General features: G+C 38.4%; 4 protein-coding genes across 7 annotated transcripts; all 4 read left to right on the top strand.

Annotated features, from left to right (window-relative positions):
- The first annotated feature begins 140 nt into the window (after positions 1 to 140).
- rhoga (ras homolog family member Ga) lies at positions 141 to 3,593 on the top strand. 2 transcript variants are annotated; one of them, XM_079481870.1, is made up of 2 exons: positions 141 to 254; positions 1,978 to 3,593. In XM_079481870.1, the coding sequence occupies exons 1-2, from the start codon at positions 252 to 254 to the stop codon at positions 2,581 to 2,583; spliced, it is 609 nt and encodes a 202-aa protein (XP_079337996.1). In that variant the 5' UTR covers positions 141 to 251; the 3' UTR covers positions 2,584 to 3,593. The 2 variants fall into 2 exon arrangements, with proteins under 2 accessions (XP_079337996.1, XP_079337997.1); XM_079481871.1 differs by having other exon boundaries at positions 161 to 203.
- A 2,955-nt stretch (positions 3,594 to 6,548) lies between these two features.
- On the top strand, positions 6,549 to 9,671 carry LOC306908292 (uncharacterized protein). Its single transcript, XM_079481027.1, has 8 exons — positions 6,549 to 6,600; positions 6,683 to 6,765; positions 6,871 to 7,233; positions 7,550 to 7,843; positions 8,210 to 8,257; positions 8,397 to 8,514; positions 8,624 to 8,672; positions 8,845 to 9,671. Exons 2-8 carry the CDS (start codon positions 6,705 to 6,707, stop codon positions 9,388 to 9,390), a joined length of 1,479 nt encoding a protein of 492 aa, XP_079337153.1. The 5' UTR covers positions 6,549 to 6,600; positions 6,683 to 6,704; the 3' UTR covers positions 9,391 to 9,671.
- A 549-nt stretch (positions 9,672 to 10,220) lies between these two features.
- On the top strand, positions 10,221 to 12,386 carry LOC306908469 (interferon-inducible GTPase 5-like). The gene is made up of 2 exons (XM_079481359.1): positions 10,221 to 10,511; positions 10,817 to 12,386. The coding sequence occupies exon 2, from the start codon at positions 10,837 to 10,839 to the stop codon at positions 11,971 to 11,973; it is 1,137 nt and encodes a 378-aa protein (XP_079337485.1). The 5' UTR covers positions 10,221 to 10,511; positions 10,817 to 10,836; the 3' UTR covers positions 11,974 to 12,386.
- A 4,215-nt stretch (positions 12,387 to 16,601) lies between these two features.
- On the top strand, positions 16,602 to 19,859 carry LOC306909001 (sialic acid-binding Ig-like lectin 14). 3 transcript variants are annotated; one of them, XR_013788054.1, is made up of 6 exons: positions 16,602 to 16,663; positions 16,745 to 16,827; positions 16,918 to 17,283; positions 17,619 to 17,909; positions 18,175 to 18,612; positions 18,720 to 18,962. XR_013788054.1 is itself a non-coding variant. In XM_079482334.1 (6 exons), exons 2-6 carry the CDS (start codon positions 16,767 to 16,769, stop codon positions 18,793 to 18,795), a joined length of 810 nt encoding a protein of 269 aa, XP_079338460.1. In that variant the 5' UTR covers positions 16,602 to 16,663; positions 16,745 to 16,766; the 3' UTR covers positions 18,796 to 19,853. The 3 variants fall into 3 exon arrangements, 2 of the variants coding, with proteins under 2 accessions (XP_079338460.1, XP_079338461.1); XM_079482334.1 differs by having other exon boundaries at positions 18,597 to 18,612; positions 18,720 to 19,853; XM_079482335.1 differs by lacking the exon at positions 18,175 to 18,612 and having other exon boundaries at positions 17,619 to 17,926; positions 18,720 to 19,859.
- The last annotated feature ends 8,079 nt before the right edge of the window (positions 19,860 to 27,938 follow it).

Genomic DNA, 27,938 nt, shown 5'->3' with positions numbered 1-27,938 from the left:
ATGTTGACACTAACACGATGATGCCTGTGACTATAACAGTGTGTTGTTGTATTAATAGGCTTCATTTCTGATACTCAGCTTATGGCTCTTATAGCATGTGAACTTCCTTACAAGCTCTTTGCCTTTTTGTGTCATTAACTTCCTCTCAGTGTATGAGTCTGCATTCACTTCCTTCTGCAGTGCCCTGTTCGACTGTATTCAAGGTTAGTTCACTACTGAAACATTTTCTGGACTGACTTTTGCATCCATGAATGGTAAGTTATATATATATTTTTTTTACATTTCATGCATGCTTTTACATGGCACCTGATGGTCTATCCCTACATCACTGACCTGTGAGTTGTCATTGTTATGAGGCCAGATTTTATCTCACTGGTGCATAGCTTGAAAATGACAAAATCGATAAAGCGTGGTGATGTCATAAGAGGCGATTATATCCGTTTTGATCGTTGTTGTTATTTGTTAGTAAAATAGAGGTCTGTCTGGTTTTGTATACTGCAAGGGTTTTTGTCGGAATCACTTACCTTTACCGCAGATTACAAAAATATGTCATGTTCGTACTTTATTCTTAATAGAGTTATAATCTATTATTAAAACACAAGAAAACCTTTTATGCAATTCACACATTGCTAGGTTACAAGTTACATAGTACTTTGTAGACCAAGATACATGCAAATCAATATCAGCTTTACATATTAAAGAATACAAGCAAAACCATATTAAATATTAAAGAAGCACATTTTAAATGATTCATAATATGAGCTAATGATTGATCAGGTGAAATGTCTACAATAGGTACATGTGATAAGAGTCCCCTGGACAGTAAGCAGTACACTGATGACATGCATTCTTACTTCCCTTCTAAAAGCAAACTCCTTTTTTAACATTCAAGTCATTGCGAAGAATACACTTTGGTTCATTTTCAAACTAATGCTCATAAAAACATCTTATCGCGCTGCACGTCAAATGAATTATCAACTACAAAAACAGAGTTTCACTGATATATTTGATTCTGCAGGCTGAGGGGAGCACACATGCGCTGTTCTTCAACCACTATACCTCGAGATCTTTCATATCTAAACTTTGACAGAAATAAGATTACCAATGCAAATGTAAATAGACGTCGATTAGGTCTTCACAGTTGTCTTGAGACACAGATCTTGGTAACCTCACAAGTGTCCTCTAAAGTTGATCAGTGATCAGATCTGTCCATACATACATACATACATTTCAGTATGAATTCAAACTGAATATTTTCTCTCTTTTCAAAATGGTATATCTCTATACTACCGTATGTCAACAATAGTCTCATTGGAATCTAAAGCGAATTAGGACAAATATCGCAATTAACGTGCCCTGAGCTTTGAAAGTGCTTTTGATTATCTCCTGAACAGTACATGTTCTCTCAGGATACACTGACATTGCCTCAGATTATACAGTATATACTGCACACGGTGTTGTTTCTAAGGTAAAAACGCACCTCTGTCTGTGCAATGCGTGGTCTACGGTATTTCCGCCAGCTCAGCTCCTCGACTTCTCAGAAAGATATAAATAAAAGTCATCGACAATACTGTAATGTTTTGTGGGTGGAAGTGCAGTCATTTTTAGCTGATGAACACACGTGATAATGTGACATCAATGATACTTGCACAACTATATTAGCCTGGCTGTTTCTTTTGAGATCACATATCATTATTGGCATTGATATTTAAAACCAACGAACTATTAAAATGGCGTTAGTTTGGTATAAAATGGGGTTTGAAAGTTATAAAGCAGACAAATAAATAGGTCTCTTTGTTTGTCCCTTATATGCGAAATTTGCATTACATTTACATGACAGCATGCTTTCAACTGGCTTTGACTCTAGTTTACTGGAACATGACATGATTTGGGATTTGAACAAAAAAACTGTCTGTCTGTTCAGATTGTTGGACATTATGTGTACACCAAATGCACAATTTCTTTTGTATTTTTCAGGGATTTGGGTCTGACCGAGAGAAGATAATGCAGAACATCAAGTGCGTCGTAGTTGGAGACGGTGCCGTTGGCAAAACCTGCCTCCTGATTTCCTTCACCACCAATGCTTTTCCTAAAGAATACGTCCCAACCGTCTTTGACAACTACAGCGCACAGCTTACAGTAGACACAAAACTCATCAGTCTCAACCTGTGGGACACGGCGGGTCAGGAGGAATACGACCGTCTGCGGACTCTCTCCTACCCGCAGACCAACGTCTTCGTCATTTGCTTCTGCATCACCAGCCCAGCATCCTTTGAGAACGTCAAGCTAAAGTGGTACCCCGAGGTGTCCGAACACTGCCCTAACGTGCCCATTCTCCTGGTGGGAACTAAAAGGGATCTGAGAGATGACCAAGAGGTTCTGAAGAAGCTGAAGGAGAACAACCAGTCACCTATCACCCAGCAACAGGGCGAAGCGCTGGCCCGACAGATTCAAGCCAGCGAGTACATTGAGTGCTCAGCGCTCAACCAGGACGGCGTGACTGAAGTGTTCACGGAAGCTGTTCGCATTTACCTCAACCCAACGTCAACAGCTCCCAAAAAAAGAAAGTGTGTGATTCTGTAAATGTTCTGGGACATAAATATGATATATTTTTATTCAAGGTTTCACATGTACTGTTAATGAAAACATGTACAGTATAGTAGTCATAACATTAACACTTAAATGTACAGTATAAACACTTAAGCTAGAGGTAACAAAAGCATGTATTTAAAGAGAAAATACAGGACAGACACACTTTAAAAGAAACATTTTCCATGTGCTCTAAGCATTCAAAAGAAATCTTTCGGGAGAATGTATGTTAATTGTAAAACATAAATGAATAAAAAATATACTTTTTTAGATTGTGGAGAAGGGCATATTGCAACAGTAATGCGGATATAATAATTCAAAACTTAAAGGAAATGTGGTACTATACAGTATATGTAGATATTATATGTAATTGCAGAAAATGAAATTGGTCACCCTTCATCTTGTTTTTTTCTTTCCTTTCGTTTCACTCAAAGTAAGGTCAAGTAAACAAAAATGATGACAGAAGTTTTTGGGTGAACTATCCCTAATTTAAGCCAAATACACACTAATGAGTCGGACAGATTTACTTTCCTTACATAAGAAAATGTATGAGAACATCAAGAGGAACAATCTGTGAAGACTTGTTTGCCCACATCAAGCAAATTATTAGACTTCATGGCTATAGTATGTATCATACATGATGTCGTGTTATGCTAAAGTCTCGCCAGATCGAAAAGGTTTTCTGAAATATTGTGTACAGTATCACTATGTTAACATATATGTTCATGATATTAATAGCTTGAAATGCTGACTTTATACTTAAATGCACACTTAAAAAAAATGTTTCTTAAAATCTGATCATGATTACAAAACCCAACCTACATTAGTTTCATGTTTGTGGTTGCTTATGAAGCGTTTTTTTTTTCATTTTATGTGTCTTTTGTGCTGTCAGTGAGAGTACCCTACATGAAAAGAGAACATTCACTTCCCTCCCCTAAATTAGTCTTGGTTTTGCCGAAGCTTTAAAACTTTGTAAACACAATAAAACTGGACGACAAAGAGTTACTTTCTGTGTGCATGCATTTTGTAATGTTGTCAAATAGTTGTATTTGTTTAGGGGTTTTTACTATAGACCCCTTTGCAACGTTACGGCATTAGCTGGAGGCAACACTGGAGGCGGCCGATACAAACCAGCACAGATTCGGCTACATAAGGAGTTTAAAACATCGTCTTCCGGGAGTCTCATCCTCTGAAGGATTCGGTATACGGAGACATACTGGCAGAAAAGGAAACAGGAAGTAACACGTTGCACTCGCACACCTGTCAAATACATTAAAATGATTTCTACATGATTTTAAGAGGTAAGAGGTTCTGCCCTAAACTAAATAGTTCAACAACTATATAGGCACATTTTTTTGCCATACTACTTTTAAAACATTTTAAAATCACTATACGCTTGTGAACCTAATTACATATGCTTGCTAGATTAAAAAACCTCACACAAATTGTAAACTGTTAAGATGTAAGCATGTAGAACGTACAGCTGATGGCCTTTTTGTGGGTTATCTCTAGCAACGAAGGATACACCCCATGTGTCCACCGAATTCTCGTGAAAGTAGGTCGCATTGGAAGGGTACATACGGAGTGTCCCAGCTGTTTGTCTTTTATGAGACGGAGAGACGAGCCTCGATGACGTAGCAGGCTTCAAATGAGACCTACGGGACAAAGCCGCTGTTTCAAAGTAGCATTATAGAACAAAGATCATCTATACATTATAAGGCCGATGTTGGGTTTTGACGTCACCCATCCCTGCACCGCCCGATTAGACATTACGAGTAAAAATCACGAAAATGTGATAGTTCCGACTTAGCATGAACGCACCCATGAACGCAATATTGTCTGTCTGCAGATTGCAAGAGGCGTAAACTTGTAATTGTCCAAATCACACGGAACAACGCGAGATATCAAAATGAGATGTCGGCAAAATTGCCTTCTCGTTTTATGCCTTAATAGTATGTGCGGTATCGATATTTTTGACAGAAGAGCAAGTGTGTGCACTGATACGAACGCGAAACTTAAGTGACGATTGTTTCCTTTAGAAGACTGTAATTTTTAACAAAGACAAACAGCGATTCGTTTTTACGTTTGAGCATTTCTTTATTAATCATTTATTTAACGTTTAGTTTAATTCAGCGAGCATCATTTGGGCTATTTCTTCATTTTGTGGAGTAGACTCCGCTTTACTACTCGCTCGAAGTGCATTGTGGGATTTTTGGAGCCACGTGCAGTGGAACTAACTTCCAAATTCCTAAATTCTTGCTATGCAAAGTGTGTGTGTCTTTGCTTTCTGAAACTATAAAATGTGCAAAACGTGATTCATAACGCAAATACGCGTTTTGTGCACTTGGGTAAAGTGTGTCTGCCTTCAGCTCTTGTGTTTGGTGTCTGTGCTTGAGGACGAGCATTGCTTCAGTATGTGTAGGGTCCGATTCATTACATGGCAGACAAATACACGCAAAGCCTATATATGTCATAGGATCTATCAAACAAGTAGGCTAAAAGTGTGAGATGTTTGAGCGGATCTGATCTTACAGTATTTCAGGATGTTGCGTTTGCTTCGGTCTGATTTGAGAGTAAAATGCAATAGACTACATGAGACTGAGACAGTTTTATTCCCAGCCAAAACACTGCTCTTCATTCACTTGAATCCCGACTGCAAACCAGTACATTTGACTGTTAAATCTGTTTTATACCTCCTGGCAAACAAACAGGAGATTCTTTGCATGAAATGCATAGGCTTCTGTTGTATTTTAACATCGCCTGCCTCATATATTTCTTTCATACACAATAGGATTTTACTTATTGTGCGTGTCTTTTTTACATCGTTGATCTTAGAATCTTACTGTTCCTTTATATAGGCTATATTTATTCTACACATTAAAAAATAAAGGTCACATGTCAAATTATATATAATTTCCCTTTTTGTAAAGCTTAAGATAGCACATATAATTAAAAACTAGCAGATCGCATAGTTGAAAAAAAAAATACATTTTGAGTGGTGAATACTACAGTGAATATTGACATTGTGACTATAGAATATTGCATTCTCCGTCTACACGTGCAAATAACGCCACCCTGTGGCTATTGTTTGAAATGACCTCATATTTGACATGTATTTTCAACTTTACTTCAAGTATTAAAGATATATTTAACGTAGTGATCTGATGTGAGATGAGCTTGAAGGTCTTCTGATGATAAATGAGTTTGCCAGTCATATTTGGTTAAATGCACCAGAGGTGCCCCAATAGAAGGATTTTTCTCAGTTTTTGTATATGTATATTTTTTATGCCCAGCCTGGCATTAGTTGTGTGTTTTGTCTTCAGTCGTTTGAGAAACTGTGGTGATGCAGCAGTCTGTGCAAAGGATCAAACCGCGTTGAGATCATGACATACATACAACGAATGATGTCCACTGCAGCTGAGATGTGCGGGAAGGGATGGATCTCTATTTGGCTGATTCCACATCACAACTTTTGATTGATTGTCAAGTGTGTTCTTGAATTAAGTCATAAACGAGATGACGCCCAAGAATGTGCAATTCTATGGCCTGTTTGTCTTCTGCATGCTTTTTGTACCACCTGCTTCCTTCTTGACATTTACATTTATGCATCTAAATAAAGCGATTTACATAATAATAATAATACATTTTTTTAAAGTAACTTCCTGCTATTGAAGCACTTTGAGGGTGTTAAAGTGGCTTCATGAGGGCAGACATTGAATGCTATCAAAGTCCATTCACACATTTATTTAGACGTCAATCCCCTGTATCACCTAAACGTGATATCTGCATCAACTAGCATTTCTCCAGCTTTCTGAGATTATGCAGCGACCCAAACTTTTTATCACTGCTGTGCTTCTCTATTTCTCAGTTTTGTATGCAACAACGGCCCTTCCATATTTGTGCATCATTTGTAGCTTAACAAGGAAGTGACACCACAGAGGAACTCTAAACTCTCTATATCTGCACTTCTGCACTTCTCAGAGCAACGTGAAGGAGTTCCCTGGAGAAAAGGTTAAAAGAGTCTGTTTTTATTGACTGTATTTGAATAAATTGTTTGTTTCAAAATACTCGAGTAATGTGCCTTTCTGTGCAGATCTGTGGAACACACATTTACAATGCAGATCATCTCAAGTTGTACAATTCTCTTGATGACGATAGTAAATATTTTATGTAAAGGTATGGCTTTTAAATTGGACTGTTGTTTTTTGTTTCAAGGGTTTAAGTTGACTTTATTTATTTACCATAATTTGGTAATACGTTGATTTTGTGCTTTATATTTAGAGAAAACCAGCTGGACCCTCAACTTCACTCGAGTAGAAATAACTGCAGTGCCAGGATTATGTGCTCTTTTTTCATGCACCGTCACTTATCCAGATACAGCAAACTCTACAGATACAATTATGTGGAAAAAATGTAACAAACAAGTCCAATGTTCAAATGACACGTTCACATTTGAAAATGTAAAAAAAATTAAAAACAATGAACAAGATATTAAAAGTGAACGGCTTAAGATGCTTGAACCTGATCTGAGCAAACAGAACTGCAGCTTTATTTTGTCAGATATAAAAGCAGATGATGAGGGAGAATATAAATTCAAAGCGGGACATCAAAACAAAAGCCGTAAAGTAAAACTCATCATTCAAGGTAACGCTGCTCATGTTCCACCTTCTCTTTCTTGATTCTTCTCTTTCAGTTCTCTCTCATGTCAGAGTTATAAACTAATTCTTTTATTTAAGATTTTAAAGTGTTAGCCGAGGAACTGTTGCAAAGTACATTGCATAGAGCTCATGGTTTCCTATGTAAATAAGTTAAAACACTGCTGACAGTCACCTGACACAAGATTAATTTAAAAGAGCTGATTCTGTAAATGACATAAATGTTTAGACTAGATTTAGATCTCCAGCTCTTATACACAACAGTTTGATTGACGGTTTACCTCTCTGTGTATTTCTATTCGCAGATAAACCTGTAATGGAGGTTCCTCCTCTCAGAGAAGGTGAACAGGCCAACCTGAGCTGCTCAGCACCGTCTCCGTGCCCTGAAACTCCTCCACACATCACATGGTGGATCGAGAAAAGAGATGGAGAGATCACTGATGTTAACAATGTCACCACATCGACCACCTCTGAAGGATTCTACAACTCAACTTTGACCTTAACACCAACCTCTGAACTACACAACGCTACTGTTGGATGTGATGTGAGCTATGGAAATATAACAAACATCAGCGCCAATAAGACTATTAAAGTCATGGGTGAGTTACCCAAGTCTATGTTCATGCAAACTACTAGAAAATCATGAATCAAATATACATTTATATTTGCATTTTATGTTATGCAGTATATACTGTGTTTAACCATCACAAAACAAAAACATAACTGTAATTTATTGAAAGTGAGTAGAGACCTCTATCTACCGTCTTCTACTGAGGACTAAAACTAAAAGGATTTTTGGTATGTTGGTTAACCTAAAACCAATTAAATGAGCCGGTGTAATTTTTCAGATGTACTGACTCTCAGAATTCTATATCTGTGAAGGTTATATTTGCAGAAATATTGATTTGTCAAAAACCTGGGACAATCTAAAACCAATTTAAAATCAAACATTTGTCATGTCTTAGGTAATGAAACGGAAAAAACGGAAAATGGGACAAATCATCTGAATAATGGTATGAGCACCTAACAAAGTCACTAGTACTAAAGTTTTTAACTAATAACAAAACCTTGGAACATGTACTAAATGAGTACTATTTTGAATGAAATGTTTTGTGAATATATATGTTATTGATGGGGTCTTTGTTCTTGAAGTTTTCAACGCTGTATTAGACTTTATGGCAAAAACAACAACACACGTGTTTTTGATGGGGATGGCAACCTCAGCAGTCATCTTCTCTTTGACTCTGTGTTGTTGTGTGTCCTGCAAAAGGTAACATTTACCAACAAGCTTAAAAAGAGCAGCAAAAATGAATCAACAAACAATCTTTATTCAGTATTTCAGACGTGTGACAAATGCTTTGTTTCTATTTTCTCCACAGAGCCAAAAAAGTGCAGACGGCACCCGCAGACTTTGCAGTTGATTTAAAGGCAGGTTTAAAGGAAGGAATAAAATAACAACAGTACTTGGACTTGTTTTATTCCCATGTGAATGTATTTCTAAAAACAAGCAGGGCATTAGGACGTAATGAATGTCTACGGAGGACATATACCATTGTTTTCACTCTGGTTTGTGAAATATGTGATGTTCTCTCTGTTCTAGATGGTGCAGACGGACATCGATCTGACTGTAACTAATGAACAGACGCCTCTTCATAACCAATCTGATGCAGGGATGTCAAACACACCGGTGAAGTCGACAGGTGGAGCAGAAGAGACTGAAGCAGGTGAAGAAGACGGTGAAGCAGGCGGAGCAGAAGAGACTGAAGCAGGTGGAAGAGAGGACGGTGAAGCAGGTGGAGCAGAAGAGACAGAAGCAGGTGGAAGAGAGGACGGTGAAGCAGGTGGAGCAGAAGAGACTGAAGCAGGTGGAAGAGAGGACGGTAAAGCAGGTGGAGCAGAAGACGGTGAAGGAGGCGTGGCAGCAGCAGGAGACGTCGATTATGCCGCAATCGATTACTCGCTTATAAAGAACAAATCACCTGAGGAGGGAGAGAGCAAGTCAATGGACACAGAATACGCAGAGATCAGGAGGGATTGGAAGGAATGGGAAGCCCTTCAGAATGAACATGACCACACTGAAGACCAGAAGCAGAATGAGGAAGAGTCGCTTTATTCGAATACAGATGCGCTGAAAGGTCAAGCATGAGGAACTATACAAAGGTTTTTGTGGTAGTACAGTGAAAAATCGTTTTACAAGAGGAGTCGTGTTGCATCTCAGCTGTGAGTTTAAGGGTCATAGTTACCAGAAACCGCTGAAAACGTGCTAACATGTATTTTAAAAAGTTAGCAAATTTAGCATTTTGTAATCTTGTGTTCCAGTCATCTTGTCATAAATATTTAGACATTAGGCTTTATTGTTATTGTCTGTGTTGATTTACAGATTGTATCGTACAAGAGTATTCCTTGATAATAAAGAGAACAAATTCACTTCTGAATACCATGTTTATTTATCAAATTTGATGAATATAGTTATTTGATAAAAACATATTAATAAATCTTCAGACTTCATTAAATCAATAAGCAGTGCATTTTATAACAGCTAAGGGCGTTGTGGCACGGCTCGAAGCAGAGTGCCTTTTCAAACATATGCATAGCAAGGTTTTGTAAAAAAAGGATATTTAGGCTGTGTAATGCGGTCAGCATCTATAAATCTGTGTATTTTATAACGGCTTAGAAATCGACTCGAATCAAGGACCAGAACGGACCGTTTTACAATTATTGTTCAGACCCAAAATATGGCAGTATACAGAAGATCGGGACACAGCTGTGGTTTGTGTTATTGCACCGTCAAGTATGGTGGTAGAAGAAAAACATGATTTTAAACAATCTAAGAAAAGAGTCAATTAAACAGTTAAAGGGGAGCAACAGCCCGTTGAAAAATCCAGCACATGCCGGGTTAGGTTTGTTTTGATGCCGGTTGACCATCTTAAACCAGCTAAGGACCAGCACATGACCAGCTTACACCATCTTAAACACGCATCAAAACATACCTAACCAGCATATGCTGTTGTTTTCAACAGGGTGAAATGGACTCCATTATTGACACCGTGCTGTTGTTTACATTGTTCACAGCTTCTATGAGATGCTATGTTTTGGATTATGCCTCGGATAACAGGATTAGAATGTTCCACCGTCTACAGGGAATCCTTAAATAGCTCGTGAGAGTGTCAGCATGTAAAGCTCACACCACCTGAATATATCCTTCTCGTGTGTTTTAATAATTTCAGCGGTTTACCACTCCGGCCATCATCATTTATGATCTGAAAGGTATGTGTTTCAGTTGACTAAGACTTGTTTTATTTGCTATCCTTATAAGTAAAAAAATCACAAATGCTTAAGCTGTATTCGTATAATACATATATCGGTTCTTTAGTATAAGTGTAGGTATTTTGATTATTTTTGTCATATGCACAATTCTGTAATCAATGCCATTAAAAATGAAATAGAAATGTAACATTGACATTTATATAAATATCTTGTATATATGTTGTACATTTACAAAATACATGTCTTACAGCATTCAATAGATATAAAACAGAACCTAAAATACAATTTGTCTTCTTTATTTGTAGATTATCTGTCATTTTTAAACATGGCCGATGTGCTGAGGAGTCTTAACCTTTTAGAAACCCTTAAGGAATCCATAGAGAAGAACAATATTTCAGATATAAAAGATGCCGTGGAGGACATGCTGATCAGCAGAATTAACATTGCAGTCGCTGGTGACAGAAGTGCTGAAAAAGCTGCTTTTATAAACTCTCTTCGAGGACTCGGCCAGGAAGATGAAGAAGCGGCTCATGTTCCATCTTCTGCTGCCCCGGAGGAACTCGCTGTGTTTCCCAATCCCAAGCATCCGGATTTTCGGCTCTGGGATGTGCCATCCATCCCCAACGATTCTCATTTTGAAGCAGAGGATTATATAGACCGTTACAAAGTTTTGCGATACAACGCCATCATTTTGACATTCACAGAGAGTCCAAGTGTGAACAGTGTGGCACTGTGGAGGGAACTTCGGTCTCTACAAAAGGAGACGGTTTACTTTGTCTTACTAGCCTCCATAAAGGATACAGAGAAAACACTGGAAACGAAGAAGATAGGGAGTCTGGACGTGCTTAAAACTCAAGGGGTTCCACTACCAAAGGTGTTCCTTGTTAACCCATCTGCTTTGGAGAAACTGCACTTCCTAACGTTTTTAGAGGTGATGCGAGGCGACCTTCCAGAAATCAGGGCACATGCTTTTATTTTGGCACTGCCCGCTTTCTCCATCCCCTTGGTCAACCAGAAGAAAGACGCGTTTAAGGCGCTGGTGTGGGCAGCGGCATCTTTATCTGGTGGGGTTTCTGCCATTCCAGTGCCCTTTGTGGCCTCCATGGTGGACGCTACCGTGGCCGTAAGGATTTTGTCGAAGGCTCAGATCTCGCTTTGCCTGGATGATGATTCTCTGCTGCGAATGGCAAGGCATCGGGGTATTGACCCATCCAGGCTGAAGGCTCTGAGGTCATGTGCTCTTTCTGTTGAGGTCAGCAAGAGTGAGGTCAAAAGATGTCTTGCAAAGGCCGAAAAGGAAACCAGTACCGCTACAGCAAGACTTGTGGACCTGGCCATGCCGAGCCAAACCAGGTCCGTTGGTCGATCTTTTACCGTTATGCTACATGCGCTCAATGCTGCTATTGACGACATGGGTGCGGATGCTGAGAAAGTGGTCGCTACGGTAACAGAAAAACAGTAGAACACATGTGTTGGGGTACAAATGATAATAGCTGTAAAACACAAGTATTTAATTTGTAATTTATATTGTACTGCTGCTGCTATCTTAAAGCATTTAAAGATCAGATATGCTACAATGTTTTTTCTTTATGGTATAACACAGAGTGAAAGAGAATTCTGTCTACAAGCTTTAAGTCTAATTTCCTTCTTCGCTGCTATGTGCAACTTCCAGCTTCATCTTATGTAGGCATGCACGAGGAGATGCAAAAACACAGGCCAAACTACACAGTGTCAACTGTGATCTAAACACCGATTAAGGAAGTGTGTATCACGCCCAACTGCACAAAATTCATTTCAAAACATCTCATGTTGTCTCTGAGTACCATTTAATTTGATCTATTTCACATGAAATAAAAGAAAACATTTGAAATGCAGCAGAGAAAGGAAGTCGTTGTTAATGAATTTCATATACATTTTATGTTAACAACGTTTGTGTTTTGCAGGAGTAAGTTGCAATGATGTGAGTAAATGATGACAACTCCTAACTACTTTAAGATGTGTTTACCACAAACCTAAAAAAAGAGAAGTTAGGTCAGCGGTGAAGACTAGACCCTCATATCACAAACAAAACCTTTAACAGCACAGGGTTCTGTGGTATTATATATATATATATATATATATATATATATACAGCTTTCCTGTTGCTCAGTAGCTCAGTGGTAAGAGCATTGCATTAACAATGCTACATGTGCTTTGGATAAAAGCGTCTTAAAATGGAAAAATGTAAATGTATGTATAAACACGATATTATCTTTTATCAGGCTATTATATATATATGTAAGTATTGTAGGCTCTGTGGCTAGGGGAATGCACTCTTAATATAAACCTGATTATAATATTTGTCAATAAAAAACTACTGACAACATTCAAACAACAAATGTAATGTACAATTAAAATGCTCTGAACATAAACACAAAACTAATTTACTTACTAAATTAGCCATTCATACTTTTTACTGTTTTCTCACCATCCTACTGAATATTCTGTGAAATATATAACACTGAATAATGCCATTTTAAAGATTGAAATCTTGAAATTAACACTTGAATTTAATATTTGATCCTTATTGTTATAATAAGTTAGATTTTCAGAGAATTTAGCCTGGGTTTTCACAGGGTCACAAATGTTTACATGCTCATCAATTTGCGGAATGATAAAAACGTAATGGTTCATAAAATATACTTAATAATTAAACCCCCTTTAGTCTCAGTTATTATCTGCTCATAACCACCTGTACGTTTCTCCTCTTAGTATATAGTCAGCTGTATATATTGTTCAAAGTACAAATCTACTGTCAATTTCTCTGAACATACCTACTGTAAAGTATTTTCTTAGTCCATGTTGTATAGTATTTTTCTAATATTGTATTCTGTATTTATTCTAACTGTATATCCTGCACTTGGTTATCGCACTTCTGGTTTGACCTAAATTACATTTTGTTACACTGTACTTGTATATGACAATAAAGTTGAATCTAATCATCTAATCTGAGGATCGATTTAAAGAGAATACGCTTTAGGAGAACGACGGGTACATAGTAAACCGGAATCCTAAGAAAAATATATCACATTTATTGAAAGATTGTTTAGATAAATAGAAAAATGTAAGATATATGCATCAAGTTCAAGCAACAACAGCTTTGTGTGACTCCAGTACAAATGGCAAATACAGTTAACACGGCACAACACTACAATCTAGTGGTTACTCGAAGCACTGCACCCCGCACATTTCCCCATTGGAGTTGTGAGCACACAATATTCGATTCACACAGTGATATGATTTGCCAATCTCCGACTAACACAGCCGTTCATACATGTAATAAACTCATACATTTAATAATTAAAATACACTTTCCAGTTTTCCTTCAACAAACAAGACCACGTGACTGGGGCCCGGATGACTTTCACAGTTTGCAGTCCTCTCGGAGAGCCAGCCAGTTGCTGGTATAGTAGGTCCAGATCCACACAACTCGTAGAAGTGTTCAGTCACAATTCGCACGTCCATTAACACTACGACACAACTTGCTCAGCACATCCTGACGTGTCAATGCATCCTTCCGGGTCCGGGCTGCCTTTGGGCCCTCCAACAAAGTCTGATATGCTATTTGAATAAACGGTTTGTTTAAAATGCTCACGTAATGCACCTTTCTGTGCAGATCTTTGGAACACACATCATGTCAAGTTGTACAGTCTTCTGTATGCTGATCTTAACGTTTTTATGCACAGGTACTTTGTGTTTTTAAGTTGCAGTGTTGTTTCATGTGTTAATGGTTTTCATTGATTGTATATAGTCTGTATTACATGATCATAATTAGTTAACGTTATGCTTTATTTAGTTTTTATTTACAGTCAAGAAAATGAGCACCAGGCCATCAGCCTCTCTCCAGAAAATGTGACTGCAGTGCCAGGAGTATGTGCTCTCGTTTCACATAGCCAGACAATGCAAAGTCTGTCATGTGGTATAAATGTATACATTATAAGGAAAACGCTGCTCATGTTTGCACATGTTCAAAAGCTCTACCTTCTCTTTCTTGATTCTTCTCATTCAGTTTTATTCTGTCATTGCGATGCTAAACTCATTCTGCACAGGATTTCAGAACGTAAACTGGTGTTGCAAATCACGTTACACAGATCTCATGGTTTCCCTTATGAATACATTTCAACTCCGTACATGTGAGCAAAAAGTGCACTTTTATTAAAAAGTTAAGTTAGATTTACTAAACAAATAATAACCAGACCTACACAAAAACACGTTTTCTTTACTTATGTGTAATAATCAAATTAGATTAACATAACTTTTTTATTACATACAGGTAAAAAAATAAGCTTGATTTAGTAGATTTGACTTCGTTTCGGATGTGAAGTTTACTTTACAAAAGTAAATGCAAATCCTACAGGTTGTTCGGTGTAATATTTACAGGACATCCATGAAAACCCATTAGTTCAAAGCTTCAATATCTGTTAAACATTTGCTGAGTTGATTTTCTATTTCTAGGAGAAATACATACGCAATTCACATTCACAACTTATTTACCACCACCTCGTGCTTCATCGTAGTGATTCTGTGAGACATTTCTTATTAAAATAAGCCTTTATTTAGGCGAATTAATAAATATTTGGAGAACTGTTGTCCGGTTACAGTCCTGATTGTATTGGAATTTAAAGCATTATTTTTGCAAGGTCCTATCTTCAGAGAATGCAATAAATGCATAATATAAATGTCATTTTTTGTATTAGGTGTAATGTAATTTGATGGGCAAAATGTGTGACTTATAATAAAAAGAGTGTAACTTCTATTTTTGTTCAATCAAGTTTCTTTCTAAACTGATTTTACTATTATAAACGGTGTTGAATAATCTAAAAGTGTCATTATTTGCCAATTACTTTCAAAAGAACAATTTCCCACTTAAGTTGTATATACTTAAAAAATATATTTCGATGTAGGCCTACACGTTTTTATTTTGTTAAAACAAATATTTTCAACATATACTTCATGGAAGATTTCTTCTAGCACAGATTTACTGGTAACACATTTATTCAGTATTTAATCTGAAAGTCTGGCAGCTCTTCAGCTTCTATGCACACTTTGGATACAGCGTTCTCTTTTTATGCACTTATGGAGCTGGAAAAATTCATCTTTCCACCGCATAAAAAACAGTAAAGCAGCCTCCCTCGATGACTTCCGGCCCGTTGCACTGACACCAATAGCGATGCTTGAGAGAATCACCATGAGTTACATCAAGACTTTCATTGCAAACACCTTGGATCCTCTTCAGTTTGCACATGACCGGATGAGTCAACAGAGGTCGCTATCAACATTTTCAAACACACTGCAATGTCTTCTGGAGTGTGTGCAGGCCAATCTGCTTTAGAGAACCGTTAAGAATTCAGAAGAATCAAGTGCTTTTCGTTGCAAAGTACAAATGTTTTATATACTGTACGTTCACATGTTTTACCATTGAAATGTCACATACAAGCTCGACCAAAATGCAGAAGAATTTGACTAAAACACTCAGTTATAAATAAAGATTTGTGCAAGACTTCTGTTTTTGTTTTCAAATTGTATGCATATAAAATATTACAATTATTTGCATATTGACGTACTTTGAGAGTGTTCAAGTTGCTACATGAGTGCAAACATTGACTGCAAAGCTTGTTCACATGTTTACTTGCGTCACCTAATTGTAATGTGGCATCAGCTACAGTAGCATTCCTTCACTTTCTTGAGATTAAGCAGAGACCAAACAGCAAGCCAACCTTTAAGTCTTAAATCCTTTGTACATGGTTTTGAAGTTTCTCTTTATTTAAGTGAATTCTATCAAATGACTTGCTCAGTTTAATACATTTCATTCTGCAGGAGTTTTATTGCTCACACTCAACACATCAGCACATATCGCTTTCACACTTAGACCCCGACTGATAAACTAACTATATATGTAGTTCACTTTAAAACCTCAATGTTACATGAAAAGTTAGTTTTTATCACTGCTGTGCTTCTCTATTTCTCAGTTTTGTATGCAACAACGGCCCTTCCATACTTGTGCATCATTTGAAGCTTAACAAGGAAGTCACACCACAGAGGAACTATAAACTCTCTATATCTGCACTTCTGCACTTCTCAGAGCAACGTGAAGGAGTTCCCTGGAGAAAAGGGTAAAAGAGTCTGTTTTTATTGACTGTATTTGAATAAATTGTTTGTTTCAAAATACTTGAGTAATGTGCCTTTCTGTGCAGATCTGTGGAACAAACATTTACAATGCAGATCATCTCAAGTTGTACAATTCTCTTGATGACGATAGTAGATATTTTATGTAAAGGTATGGCTTTTAAATTGGACTGTTTTTTGTTTCAATGGTTTAGGTTGACTTTATTTATTTACCATAAGTGATTTTGTGCTTTATTATTAGAGAAAACCAGCTGGACCCTCAACTTCACTCCAGCAGAAATAACTGCAGTGCCAGGATTATGTGCTCTTGTTTCATGCACCTTCACTTATCCAGACAAATCAAACTCTACAGATACAATTATGTGGAAAAAATGTGACGAAAAAGTCCAATGTTCAAATGACACGTTCACATTTGAAAATGTAAAAAAAATTAAAAACAATGAACAAGATATTAAAAGTGAACGGCTTAAGATGCTTGAACCTGATATGAGCAAACAGAACTGCAGCTTTATTTTGTCAGATATAAAAGCAGATGATGAGGGAGAATATAAATTCAAAGCGGGACATCAAAACAAACTGAGCCGTAAAGTAAAACTCATCATTCAAGGTAACGCTGCTCATGTTTGACGAAGTTAAAAAAGTTCCACCTTCTCTTTCTTGATTCTTCTCTTTCAGTTCTTTCTCATGTCAGAGTTATAAACTAATTCTTTTATTTAAGATTTTAAAGTGTTAGCCGAGGAACTGTTGCAAAGTACATTGCATAGAGCTCATGGTTTCCTATATAAATAAGTTAAAACACTGCTGACAGCCACCTGACACAAGATTAATTTAAAAGAGCTGATTCTGTAAATGACATAAATGTTTAGACTAGATTTAGATCTCCAGCTCTTATACACAGCAGTTTGATTGACGGTTTACCTCTCTGTGTATTTCTATTCGCAGATAAACCTGTAATGGAGGTTCCTCCTCTCAGAGAAGGTGAACAGGCCAACCTGAGCTGCTCAGCACCGTCTCCGTGCCCTGAAACTCCTCCACACATCACATGGTGGATCAAGAAAAGAGATGGAGAGATCACTGATGTTAACAATGTCACCACATCGACCACCTCTGAAGGACTCAACTCAACTTTGACCTTTATACCAACCTCTGAACTACACAACGCTACTGTTGGATGTGATGTGAGCTATGGAAATAAAAGAAACATCAGCGCCAATAAGAATATTAAAGTCATGGGTGAGTAACAATTCTATGTTTTTGCCAACTACTAGAAAATAATTGCTGTTGTAACGATGAACTGAAGCATTAAGCACTGTAATAAAGATCCATAGAAGGGAAGGAAGGAGGCGGGAACCGGCGAACATTTGAACAATAAAACTTTAATTAAATAAACAATAAACACGGAAGTAACCGGCCGACAGCCACCTCACGGTCGACTGCCGGCCATAAAACATACCAAAAACTAAACACATGTTCGGGCCCGGTCCTCTCTCGTCAACAGTCCTGCCGATCATCCTTTTAAGCTCCCAATCTCCTCCGTGATAAGATGTGGGACCGGTGCGCGCACAGCTGCTTTCACTGATCACTCACGCCACCGGCCCCGAGTCACGGCTCTCGTCCCGCCTTCCTCACCACAGTACAGTATATTGAGCATTTAAACTCAGTCTCTGAAACTGTCATGTGTTCTATGAAAAGTAATTGTAGTACATGAACATATTTATTTTCATGAAAATACTAATGTGCTTCCTGGTACTTCTAATGTGTTTCTGGCATCTGGCGGATATAATAAAAATAATCATATAATATTGTAAACAATGTACCATGTAAGTGTATTTAAATCAAATTCTTGTTTAAATAACTATAAAATATTTATTATAAATGATTTGTTCACTTCTTCAACTATTTTTCTCCTGCGCATCTCAGTCAGCGAAAGAAATCCGTAAGTAAAGTATCTGATCACTACCATTACTTTATAATGGGTCAACACTGAAACATGTCACAGATTGATCTGACACGTGTATCTCCGTTCTCTTTTTTATGATTAAGGATTATGAAAGTTATTACACCAATATGGCAGATCAAAACATGTATGGAAACATCGGATGAAGAGGCTCCACTTTAAAATCTTCAAAATGTGCTTCACTCCTTTTTTTCACAGAAAAAGATGATGTTCTATATCTGTCTTTGGCTTTTTCATTTATGTGTACAAATGATGCTTTATAAATTTCATGCTTTACCCGACAATAAATGAATGAATCATATTGGCTCAGTTTCAGACAAGGCTCAAGGTATATCAGTGTAATTGTTTTCTCAAAATGCACACCAGGGGCCCGTTCGTCGTACGTCGCTTATTACATCCGAGATCAAAAGACACATCCAAGATGACATCATCGTGCTAATCATGATCCGGCTAATTGGGTTCTTCGAACACACCTGTTGTTTATGATTAGTATCGCTGGATTGAGTTATCTGAGATCATTGCGCGTTCTTGCGTTGGTTTAAAAGGGGATATGTATCGATAGTAGAAAGAATGATCAGCAACGCTGTGATTGGCTGTTCAGCATGGCTAAAGAACACGTCCAGTTTTCCTCTCAAGCAGAACAAGAGCTTTTAATGGAAGGTTATGCCCAATTTGAACATTTAATTCAAACAAATTAAATGCATAAATGGTGTCCATGTCAGATGTTTCTATCAATCACTTTCTACAGTATGTATTTTTTATTTATTTCATATTTACATATGTCAGAGCCACCACGGGACCCACTAGAACATGGGAACAAGTAAATGTGAAGTACAAGAATATTCTACAAAATGGTAGCCTTCACTTCTTATACAGTCCTTATGTAAAAAGCCACTGTTAAATGATGTGTCTATTTATGACAGCCACAAAGAAAAAGGCTGAAAGATTACAGGTGGTGGTCCTGCACCCCCACAATATACCCCAGCAGAAGAGCTGGCCCTTGGGTTGAATTCAAACCGACCCAGTGTGGAGGGCATCCCTGGGGGCAGCTCTTCCTTATACCCAAAGCCAGGGACCAGTAGCAGCAACACCTACATTACTTTTAGGCTAAATGAGCTTTTATTTCTCTTAGTATACTGTAAAATGGTTTGTTGCTGCATTAAATGAATTTGGTACAGTCATTTCAAATGTTTGTGAAAGTGAAAACTAATAAACTTTGTTCATATAAAATATGTTGCCATGAGTTATTGATCACATTATTTTTTTACAGTGTAGTTAATTGTAATGACATTATTTCCCCCCCCCCCAAGAGTGCAACACATTGTAATACCCATTTATTTCCATTGCACGTCCTGTGAAGAAATCCTCTCAGATGACTGTCCTTTGGAGGAAGAACCTGTAAGTGCATAAATAACTTAACTATAATTTGTATATACTTGTGTACCTATTCTTTCTGTCTGCAACATCAGTTGCAGGAGTCCACACCTAGAGAAAGGTCTACAGAAAGGCTCACAGAACAGTCTGCACAAAAAACTGCTGATACAGAGGTGGGCAGTGTTTTACTTTTGTCTTTTGTTGCATGAGGCATGTTTTGACCCTTTTTTTCACAAAATTACACCTGATGACATCCGTTCCCTATATAAGCGGCATCTTTAACCAAAAATAGAGTATTTTGAGGTGAAAAAAGAGAAATTAGAGGAGAAATTGAACTCGACAACTTGAAAGAGAGAAAAATTTCACTGGAGATAGAGTTGCTTCAGAGTAAGTGCTAATACACTATTTCACACATAGTAGTATTGCTGACTTTCCATAACTATCTCTTATTGCAGGCAAAATATGACTTGCTGGCTTTTCTTTATAAATAATATTTTAAATAAAACTCAAGAAACTAAGCATATTTGTCTTGTCTTTTATTCAGTAAAAAAATGGTGTTCCACAATTCTGTCCCGTGCAGCTCTGCCACTAGGTTGGTTCAAGTGCAGTGGCTGGAGGTCATCATCAGGCTGCACCCCCACCACAGAAGTCCTCTCCTTTCTGATAGTGGCAATGTTATGCAATATGGCATATGGAACAATTACGTCACAGGACCTGTCAGGTGCAACCCTCAGACTTTTCAGACACTGAAATCTTCCCTTTAGTTGCCCAAAGGTCATTTCAATGCTTGTCCTGGCTAGAGCTGCATTGTAACGGGTTTGTGGTCCAGGGTTTGGCTCACGGAAGGGCGTTATAAAATACTGCCTGCAGGCATAGCCCCTGTCTCCAAGCAGGATCCTGTCACAATCCCCTGTATAATGGAAAGATGCAGTTCTGTTAGGCTCAGCATAATACTGTGTATAATACTGTGAGCTTGAAATGTATGTTCCCTTACCACGTTCAAATAATGTGCATAAATGTGACTCTCTGAAAATTCTTGAGTCATGCACTGATCCTGGCCATTTTGCTTCCACATTGGTGACGTGGAGCATAGAGTTACACACCATCAAAGAGATTTTAGTCAGTCAACTGCATACTTTTTGATTTCATTACTTTTTTTCCATGAAATAATCTGGAGTATTATAAATTGTAATAGTAATTTACCTGCACATTTACACTATGAACGCCCTTTCGCTTTACAAAATCCCCCTCATTATATTGATATTTTATAATTATAAAATTATATTTTGCCTGGGGGGGCCTTGATGGGGACATGTGTGCAGTCTATGGCACCAATCCCGTTAGGGAAGCCTGAAGGACACAAACTGTTATTCATACTTATTGGTATGGTCATGATTGCATGTCATTAACAATTATAAATGTACTTGCAATAGCTAAAAAATCCTGCGGTTTTAAGTGGCTTAGAAATAACACAAAAACCCCTAAAAACAGCTTGAGCGCCAGGTAAAGTTTGCGAATGCACACAGTCTGTGCTGTTGTTAAAGCCAGACTCCTCCGTGTTAAACACGTAGGCCTAATGTGTGGTTCCAAATGAATGATGTAAATAACACCCTTACGAAACGGTATCTCTCAACAATGACGCTATCGCGCTGGGCTAAATGATCCTGTCTATTCATTCGAAAAGCTCTGCGAATTATTCTTGCACCATTCGCAACAGGTTGCTGTCGTAAAAATGGACAAGACATGGCTGCGACAGACTTACCTATCTCCTCCGCTTATAAAGCCGCAATCTAATCCTGTTTACATGAAGTTAGCCTGCTCCCGAGCAGGTTCAAGTTTACGGACCTGTTGCTATGACAGCAAGTCCAGGATGAGCGTCCAAGAACCGAACAATCCAAGATAATGCCAAATCGTCAACAATCAAATCCAGCTAGGCCTAACCGAGTTAGCGACGTACGAAGAACGGGCCCCAGAAGTGTTGTTTAAAGCATATTTTTTATATTTAACCAAAGATGTTTTGCCCTATAGCTTAAGCGAGCCTTGTCTGTGAAACCAGGCCAGTGTGTTTTACTCTTTTGTCTGATTTTAGGGTGAAAAAATTGTACGTCAACTTCTTTAACTTGTACTTGTTGTTATATTGTCATAGAGGGCAAATCTTGATACATCATCACATATGTGATATATAAATGTAAATCTTTTATTGGCAATAAACTGCAATGATGATATGGTAACAATACGTTATTAATAAGATACATTTTTATTATTTTATCTGCACAAACATATCACAATAGAAACCAAGCATTCCTGCCCTAACTAAAATAACTGACTTAAAGGGTTTATGAAGAAAACATCTGCTAACATTCAACATGCTTTACAGCTTAACTCAGTTCATTGGTGAAATTAAAATACAGCCTATAAGAAACACTCGTAGCAACCATTTTATGCACAAAACATTACCAAAACATACAAACAACAGCATATTTACAGTATCATTCAAACTATTGTGATCTGTTATTGTAAAATTTAAGGCATTCTGAGGAGTCAACAAGCCACTTGATGATATCACATATCTTTCAGATACTGTATATAGATAGATGTTTATGTTTTTACGTCCGTTCTTCCTCAGAGCTAGTAGTGCTAGAACTGCTAGAAATCTTTTTCCTGGGTTCTCTGACACCCGGTCTAACAACCAAAGATACAGTTTTGTACTTGACCTCATCTTCCTCGCTGGTATCAGACTCCCAGTCTGTGTTTGCGAGTGGAAGTTTTGGAGCACATGCAGAAGAAACGTTCTCATAATCGTGCAGCTCCGACTCTAAATTCTGAAAGGAGGGAGAAATAACCAGACAGACTCAAAATGTGGCGTTAAAGTTACAGTGTGTTACGTTATTTAGATTTTACTGCTGGAGTTTATTTTTTAAAGAAAGATTTGCAGGGATCAAACTTTAATGAATATGGCATGAGTGTTGAATTATGGACAGTGACACTTTTGAAAGATGCTTTTGGCATTACCTGTGACGGTTTTTTCTTCATCACTTTGCTGTAGATTGCTGAGCTAGAATCATCAGATGCTCTAAAAAACAATAATGTGAAATTAAAATGTCTACAATGTAAAAGATCCATCTTGCAAAATGTTCTCCCTACAAAGATGAATCAGTAACTTGAATATAGAAATTAGTTTGAGTCCAATGATTGTTTTGCATATACCAAACAAAATGAGCCTAAACATGTTTCTAATAAATATTATTTTGTTGACTGGACTTTGATTCTCAAGTTTTGGTCCAAAATGCGTCAGAAAGTTTTCCCAACTTACAAAACCGTGTATTCTGAACAAACAATGTTGCAAGAGTTTCAAAGTTCCCAAGATGCATAGCAGCATGTTCAATTCTGTTTGTTTTTCTTTTAATGATTAGTGCTTAATGTATGCTTTAATATTGTTGTTGCTGTTAGTTATCTGCTGTATTTAGAGGTTTTTTTGAACAGATTTGTGGTTTGTGTGTTCAAGGTTGAGGTGTAAGTGCATGACGCAATGGCAAAACTGGCATAAATGCACAAACACAAACTGTTACACAGTTATTTGATCAAAGTTCTGGTTCTGTTTGATACAGAAAACATGTCCAATTGTAGTAAAAGACAAATACATATTTTGTTGTGTTGTTCAGTAGGTAAACTTGACTGTGTTGGGTTAACTAATGACTAAAACATACATTTTAAAGTTGGGTGAACTTCAATCTCTGTTTGTTGTCTTATAATTTGAAGTTGACTTTTTTTGTTTAGTTGAAAATTGTTTGTTTCAAAATACTCGAGTAATGTGCCTTTCTGTGCAGATCTGTGGAACACACATTTACAATGCAGATCATCTCAATGTCATGATTCTGCATCTTGTCTTGGTTTTCTGGTCTAGGGGCAGAATCATGACAGACCCACGTGTTTCATGTGGAGAGAAACATATTATTGTCAATCAGGACATAATATGTGTTCTCTCCAGTCTCGTCATTGGCCCCGCCCCTCTCGTTCCTAGTATTGCTTTCCTCCTGTGTCTCATTACCCACACCTGCCCATTGTTATCTCCTTTGTTAGTCTCCCTATTTAATGCCCTCTTGTCTATTGTCTTGTGCTGGTTCGTTGTACGTGTACCTTGGATGTACTGTATGCTGTTCTTGTTTCCTGCCATGTCCCCTAGTTCTCTGGTCTTGTTCGTAGTGTATGTATGGTTTCAAAGTACCTTGTTTTAGTCCTAGTTGTTTACGTTTGCCCCCCTTGTGGGATGAGTTTGTTTTCAGTTTTTTGTTTCCAGTTCAGTTAGTGTTTTCCCATTGTGGATGTTTGGTTTGTTCTTGTTATTTATTAAAGTATATCTGTTAACCCCTTCATCCCCGTTTCGCTGCCTGCAATTGGGTTCTCCTTCAGTTCCATAACAGAACGAACCAGCCTGATTCTGCCCCTGCTTGCCAGCATGGACACTGACCGGTCCAGCGTGGCCCGTCGCCTCTGTAGTCTTCGCCAGGGAAGTGAGACTGTGGACGAGTATGTGGAGAGACTCCTGGACATTGCGGAACAGGGCGTCTTCGGGGAGAGGGAGCTGGCGGTGCTGTTCAACACCGGTCTCAGAGAGCCACTCTCTCGCTCTGAGATGAGGGCGATGAGCCCTTTGGATTTCGACGCCGTGTGGGTAACTGCTGTAGCACATTCGGAGTCCGGGACCTCATCGAACCCAGTTTACTCATCTCCGCTGGTTGCGGTACCCGAGAGTGGTCCTCTGCAGATTGGTGTTGTGGGCATTGCCACGCACCACTCTCCAGCCTCTGCAGCCTCTCCACAACCGCCCAGTCTCACTGGCAAGCGGGGGAGACGGGAATCCTGGGGGTCCTCGTCCGAGGCCTCCAATCCCGAGCCGCCCGTCCCATTCACATCGTTCCTGCAGCAGACCACCAGGCGGGTGGCTCGGCTGAAGAAGAAGAGGCAACGGAGGGTGGCTCGGAGTCCGGCGGTCCCGTCAAGTCCGGCGGTCCCGTCAAGTCCGGCGGTCCCGTCAAGTCCGGCGGTCCCGTCAAGTCCGGCGGTCCCGTCAAGTCCGGCGGTCCCGTCAAGTCCGGCGGTCCCGTCAAGTCCGGCGGTCCCGTCAAGTCCGGCGGTCCCGTCAAGTCCGGCGGTCCCGTCAAGTCCGGCGGTCCCCAGCCGGCGTCAAGTCCTGTTCCTCAGCCGGCCACTCCTAGAGCCCCTGGGACTTCGCGCTTCCGAGCGCCAGGGACAAGAACTGTTCCCCCTTGTCCCAGCCCCTTTGGACTTCCACCCATGGACTCTTTTGTTCCCCCCATGAACTTTGTTGTTCCTCCTCCCCCCCTCCCTTGTTTGTTATTTTTAGTTGTCCCATCCCAACCCATTTATTGTTCTTGCTTGTCTGCCCTTAGTTTTGTTTACCATGTTTTGTTGGTTGTTGTCTGTTTCCCAGTCGGTCTTGTTAGTGTTCTCCCTTGGTGAATGCCAGGGGGCGTTCATTAAGGGGGGGGTGGGTTCTGTCATGATTCTGCCTAATCTTGTCTTGGTTTTCTGGTCTAGGGGCAGAATCATGACAGACCCATGTGTTTCATGTGGAGAGAAACATATTATTGTCAATCAGGACATAATATGTGTTCTCTCCAGTCTCGTCATTGGCCCCGCCCCTCTCGTTCCTAGTATTGCTTTCCTCCTGTGTCTCATTACCCACACCTGCCCATTGTTATCTCCTTTGTTAGTCTCCCTATTTAATGCCCTCTTGTCTATTGTCTTGTGCTGGTTCGTTGTACGTGTACCTTGGATGTACTGTATGCTGTTCTTGTTTCCTGCCATGTCCCCTAGTTCTCTGGTCTTGTTCGTAGTGTATGTATGGTTTCAAAGTACCTTGTTTTAGTCCTAGTTGTTTACGTTTGCCCCCCTTGTGGGATGAGTTTGTTTTCAGTTTTTTGTTTCCAGTTCAGTTAGTGTTTTCCCATTGTGGATGTTTGGTTTGTTCTTGTTATTTATTAAAGTATATCTGTTAACCCCTTCATCCCCGTTTCGCTGCCTGCAATTGGGTTCTCTTTCAGTTCCATAACACAAGTTGTACAATCCTCTTGATGATGATAGTAAATATTTTATGTAAAGGTATGGCTTTTAAATTGGACTGTTTTTTTTGTTTCAATGGTTTAGGTTGACTTTAAATATAAAGCACAATCACTTATGGTAAATAAATAGAGAAAACCAACTGGACCCTCAACTTCACTCCAGTAGAAATAACTGCAGTGCCAGGATTATGTGCTCTTGTTTCATGCACCGTCACTTATCCAGATACAGCAATCTCTACAGATACAATTATGTGGAAAAAAGTGACAAAGAACCAAACCAATGTTCAAATAAAGAGTTCACATTAAAAAAAATAAAAAAAATGAACAAGATTGTAAAATAGAAAGGGTTAAAACGCTTGAACCTGATCCGAGCAAACAGAACTGCAGCTTTATTTTGTCAGATATAAAAGCAGATGATGAGGGAGAATATCAATTCAAAGCGGGAGATCAAAACAAACTGAGCCATAAAGTAAAACTCATCATTCAAGGTAACGCTGCTCATGTTCCACCTTCTCTTTCTTGATTCTTCTCTTTCAGTTCTTTCTCATGTCAGAGTTATAAACTAATTCTTTTATTTAAGATTTTAAAGTGTTAGCCGAGGAACTGTTGCAAAGTACATTGCATAGAGCTCATGGTTTCCTATATAAATAAGTTAAAACACTGCTGACAGCCACCTGACACAAGATTAATTTAAAAGAGCTGATTCTGTAAATGACATAAATGTTTAGACTAGATTTAGATCTCCAGCTCTTATACACAACAGTTTGATTGACGGTTTACCTCTCTGTGTATTTCTATTGGCAGATAAACCTGTAATGGAGGTTCCTCCTCTCAGAGAAGGTGAACAGGCCAACCTGAGCTGCTCAGCACCGTCTCCGTGCCCTGAAACTCCTCCACACATCACATGGTGGATCGAGAAAAGAGATGGAGAGATCACTGATGTTAACAATGTCACTACATCGACCACATCTGAAGGACTCAACTTTGACCTTAACACCAACCTCTGAACTACACAACGCTACTGTTGGATGTGATGTGAGCTATGGAAATAAAAGAAACATCAGCGCCAATAAGACTATTAAAGTCATGGGTGAGTTACCCAAGTCTATGTTCATGCAAACTACTAGAAAATCATGAATCAAATATACATTTATATTTGCATTTTATGTTATGCAGTATATACTGTGTTTAACCATCACAAAACAAAAACATAACTGTAATTTATTGAAAGTGAGTAGAGACCTCTATCTACCGTCTTCTACTGAGGACTAAAACTAAAAGGATTTTTGGTATGTTGGTTAACCTAAAACCAATTAAATGAGCCGGTGTAATTTTTCAGATGTACTGACTCTCAGAATTCTATATCTGTGAAGGTTATATTTGCAGAAATATTGATTTGTCAAAAACCTGGGACAATCTAAAACCAATTTAAAATCAAACATTTGTCATGTCTTAGGTAATGAAACGGAAAAAACTGAAAATGCGACAAATCATCTGAATAATGGTATGAGCACCTAACAAAGTCACTAGTACTAAAGTTTTTAACTAATAACAAAACCTTGGAACATGTACTAAATGAGTACTATTTTGAATGAAATGTTTTGTGAATATATATGTTATTGATGGGGTCTTTGTTCTTGAAGTTTTCAACGCTGTTCTAGACTTTATGGCAAAAACAACAACACACGTGTTTTTGATGGGAATGGCAACCTCAGCAGTCATCTTCTCTTTGATTTTGTGTTGTTGGGTGTCCTGCAAAAGGTAACATTTACCAACAAGCTTAAAAAGAGCAGCAAAAATGAATCAACAAACAATCTTTATTCAATATTTCAGACGTGTGACAAATGC

This window comes from Barbatula barbatula (assembly GCF_947034865.1).
Source record: "Barbatula barbatula genome assembly, chromosome: 19".
In the NCBI taxonomy this organism is placed as follows: Eukaryota; Metazoa; Chordata; class Actinopteri; order Cypriniformes; family Nemacheilidae; genus Barbatula; species Barbatula barbatula.
This window is presented reverse-complemented; position numbering and strand designations above follow the sequence as displayed.

Bases quoted from the DNA above. Each gene is read 5' to 3' on its own strand.
- LOC306908469 (XM_079481359.1), top strand. From the start codon at position 10,837: ATGGCCGATGTGCTGAGGAGTCTTAACCTTTTAGAAACCCTTAAGGAA.
- LOC306909001 (XM_079482334.1), top strand. From the start codon at position 16,767: ATGCAGATCATCTCAAGTTGTACAATTCTCTTGATGACGATAGTAGAT. The intron at 16,828-16,917 runs GTATGGCTTTTA...CTTTATTATTAG, and splicing joins AGTAGATATTTTATGTAAAG to AGAAAACCAGCTGGACCCTC. The intron at 17,284-17,618 runs GTAACGCTGCTC...TTCTATTCGCAG, and splicing joins AGTAAAACTCATCATTCAAG to ATAAACCTGTAATGGAGGTT.
- LOC306908292 (XM_079481027.1), top strand. From the start codon at position 6,705: ATGCAGATCATCTCAAGTTGTACAATTCTCTTGATGACGATAGTAAAT. The intron at 8,258-8,396 runs GTATGAGCACCT...TTGTTCTTGAAG, and splicing joins GACAAATCATCTGAATAATG to TTTTCAACGCTGTATTAGAC. The intron at 8,515-8,623 runs GTAACATTTACC...TTTTCTCCACAG, and splicing joins TGTTGTGTGTCCTGCAAAAG to AGCCAAAAAAGTGCAGACGG.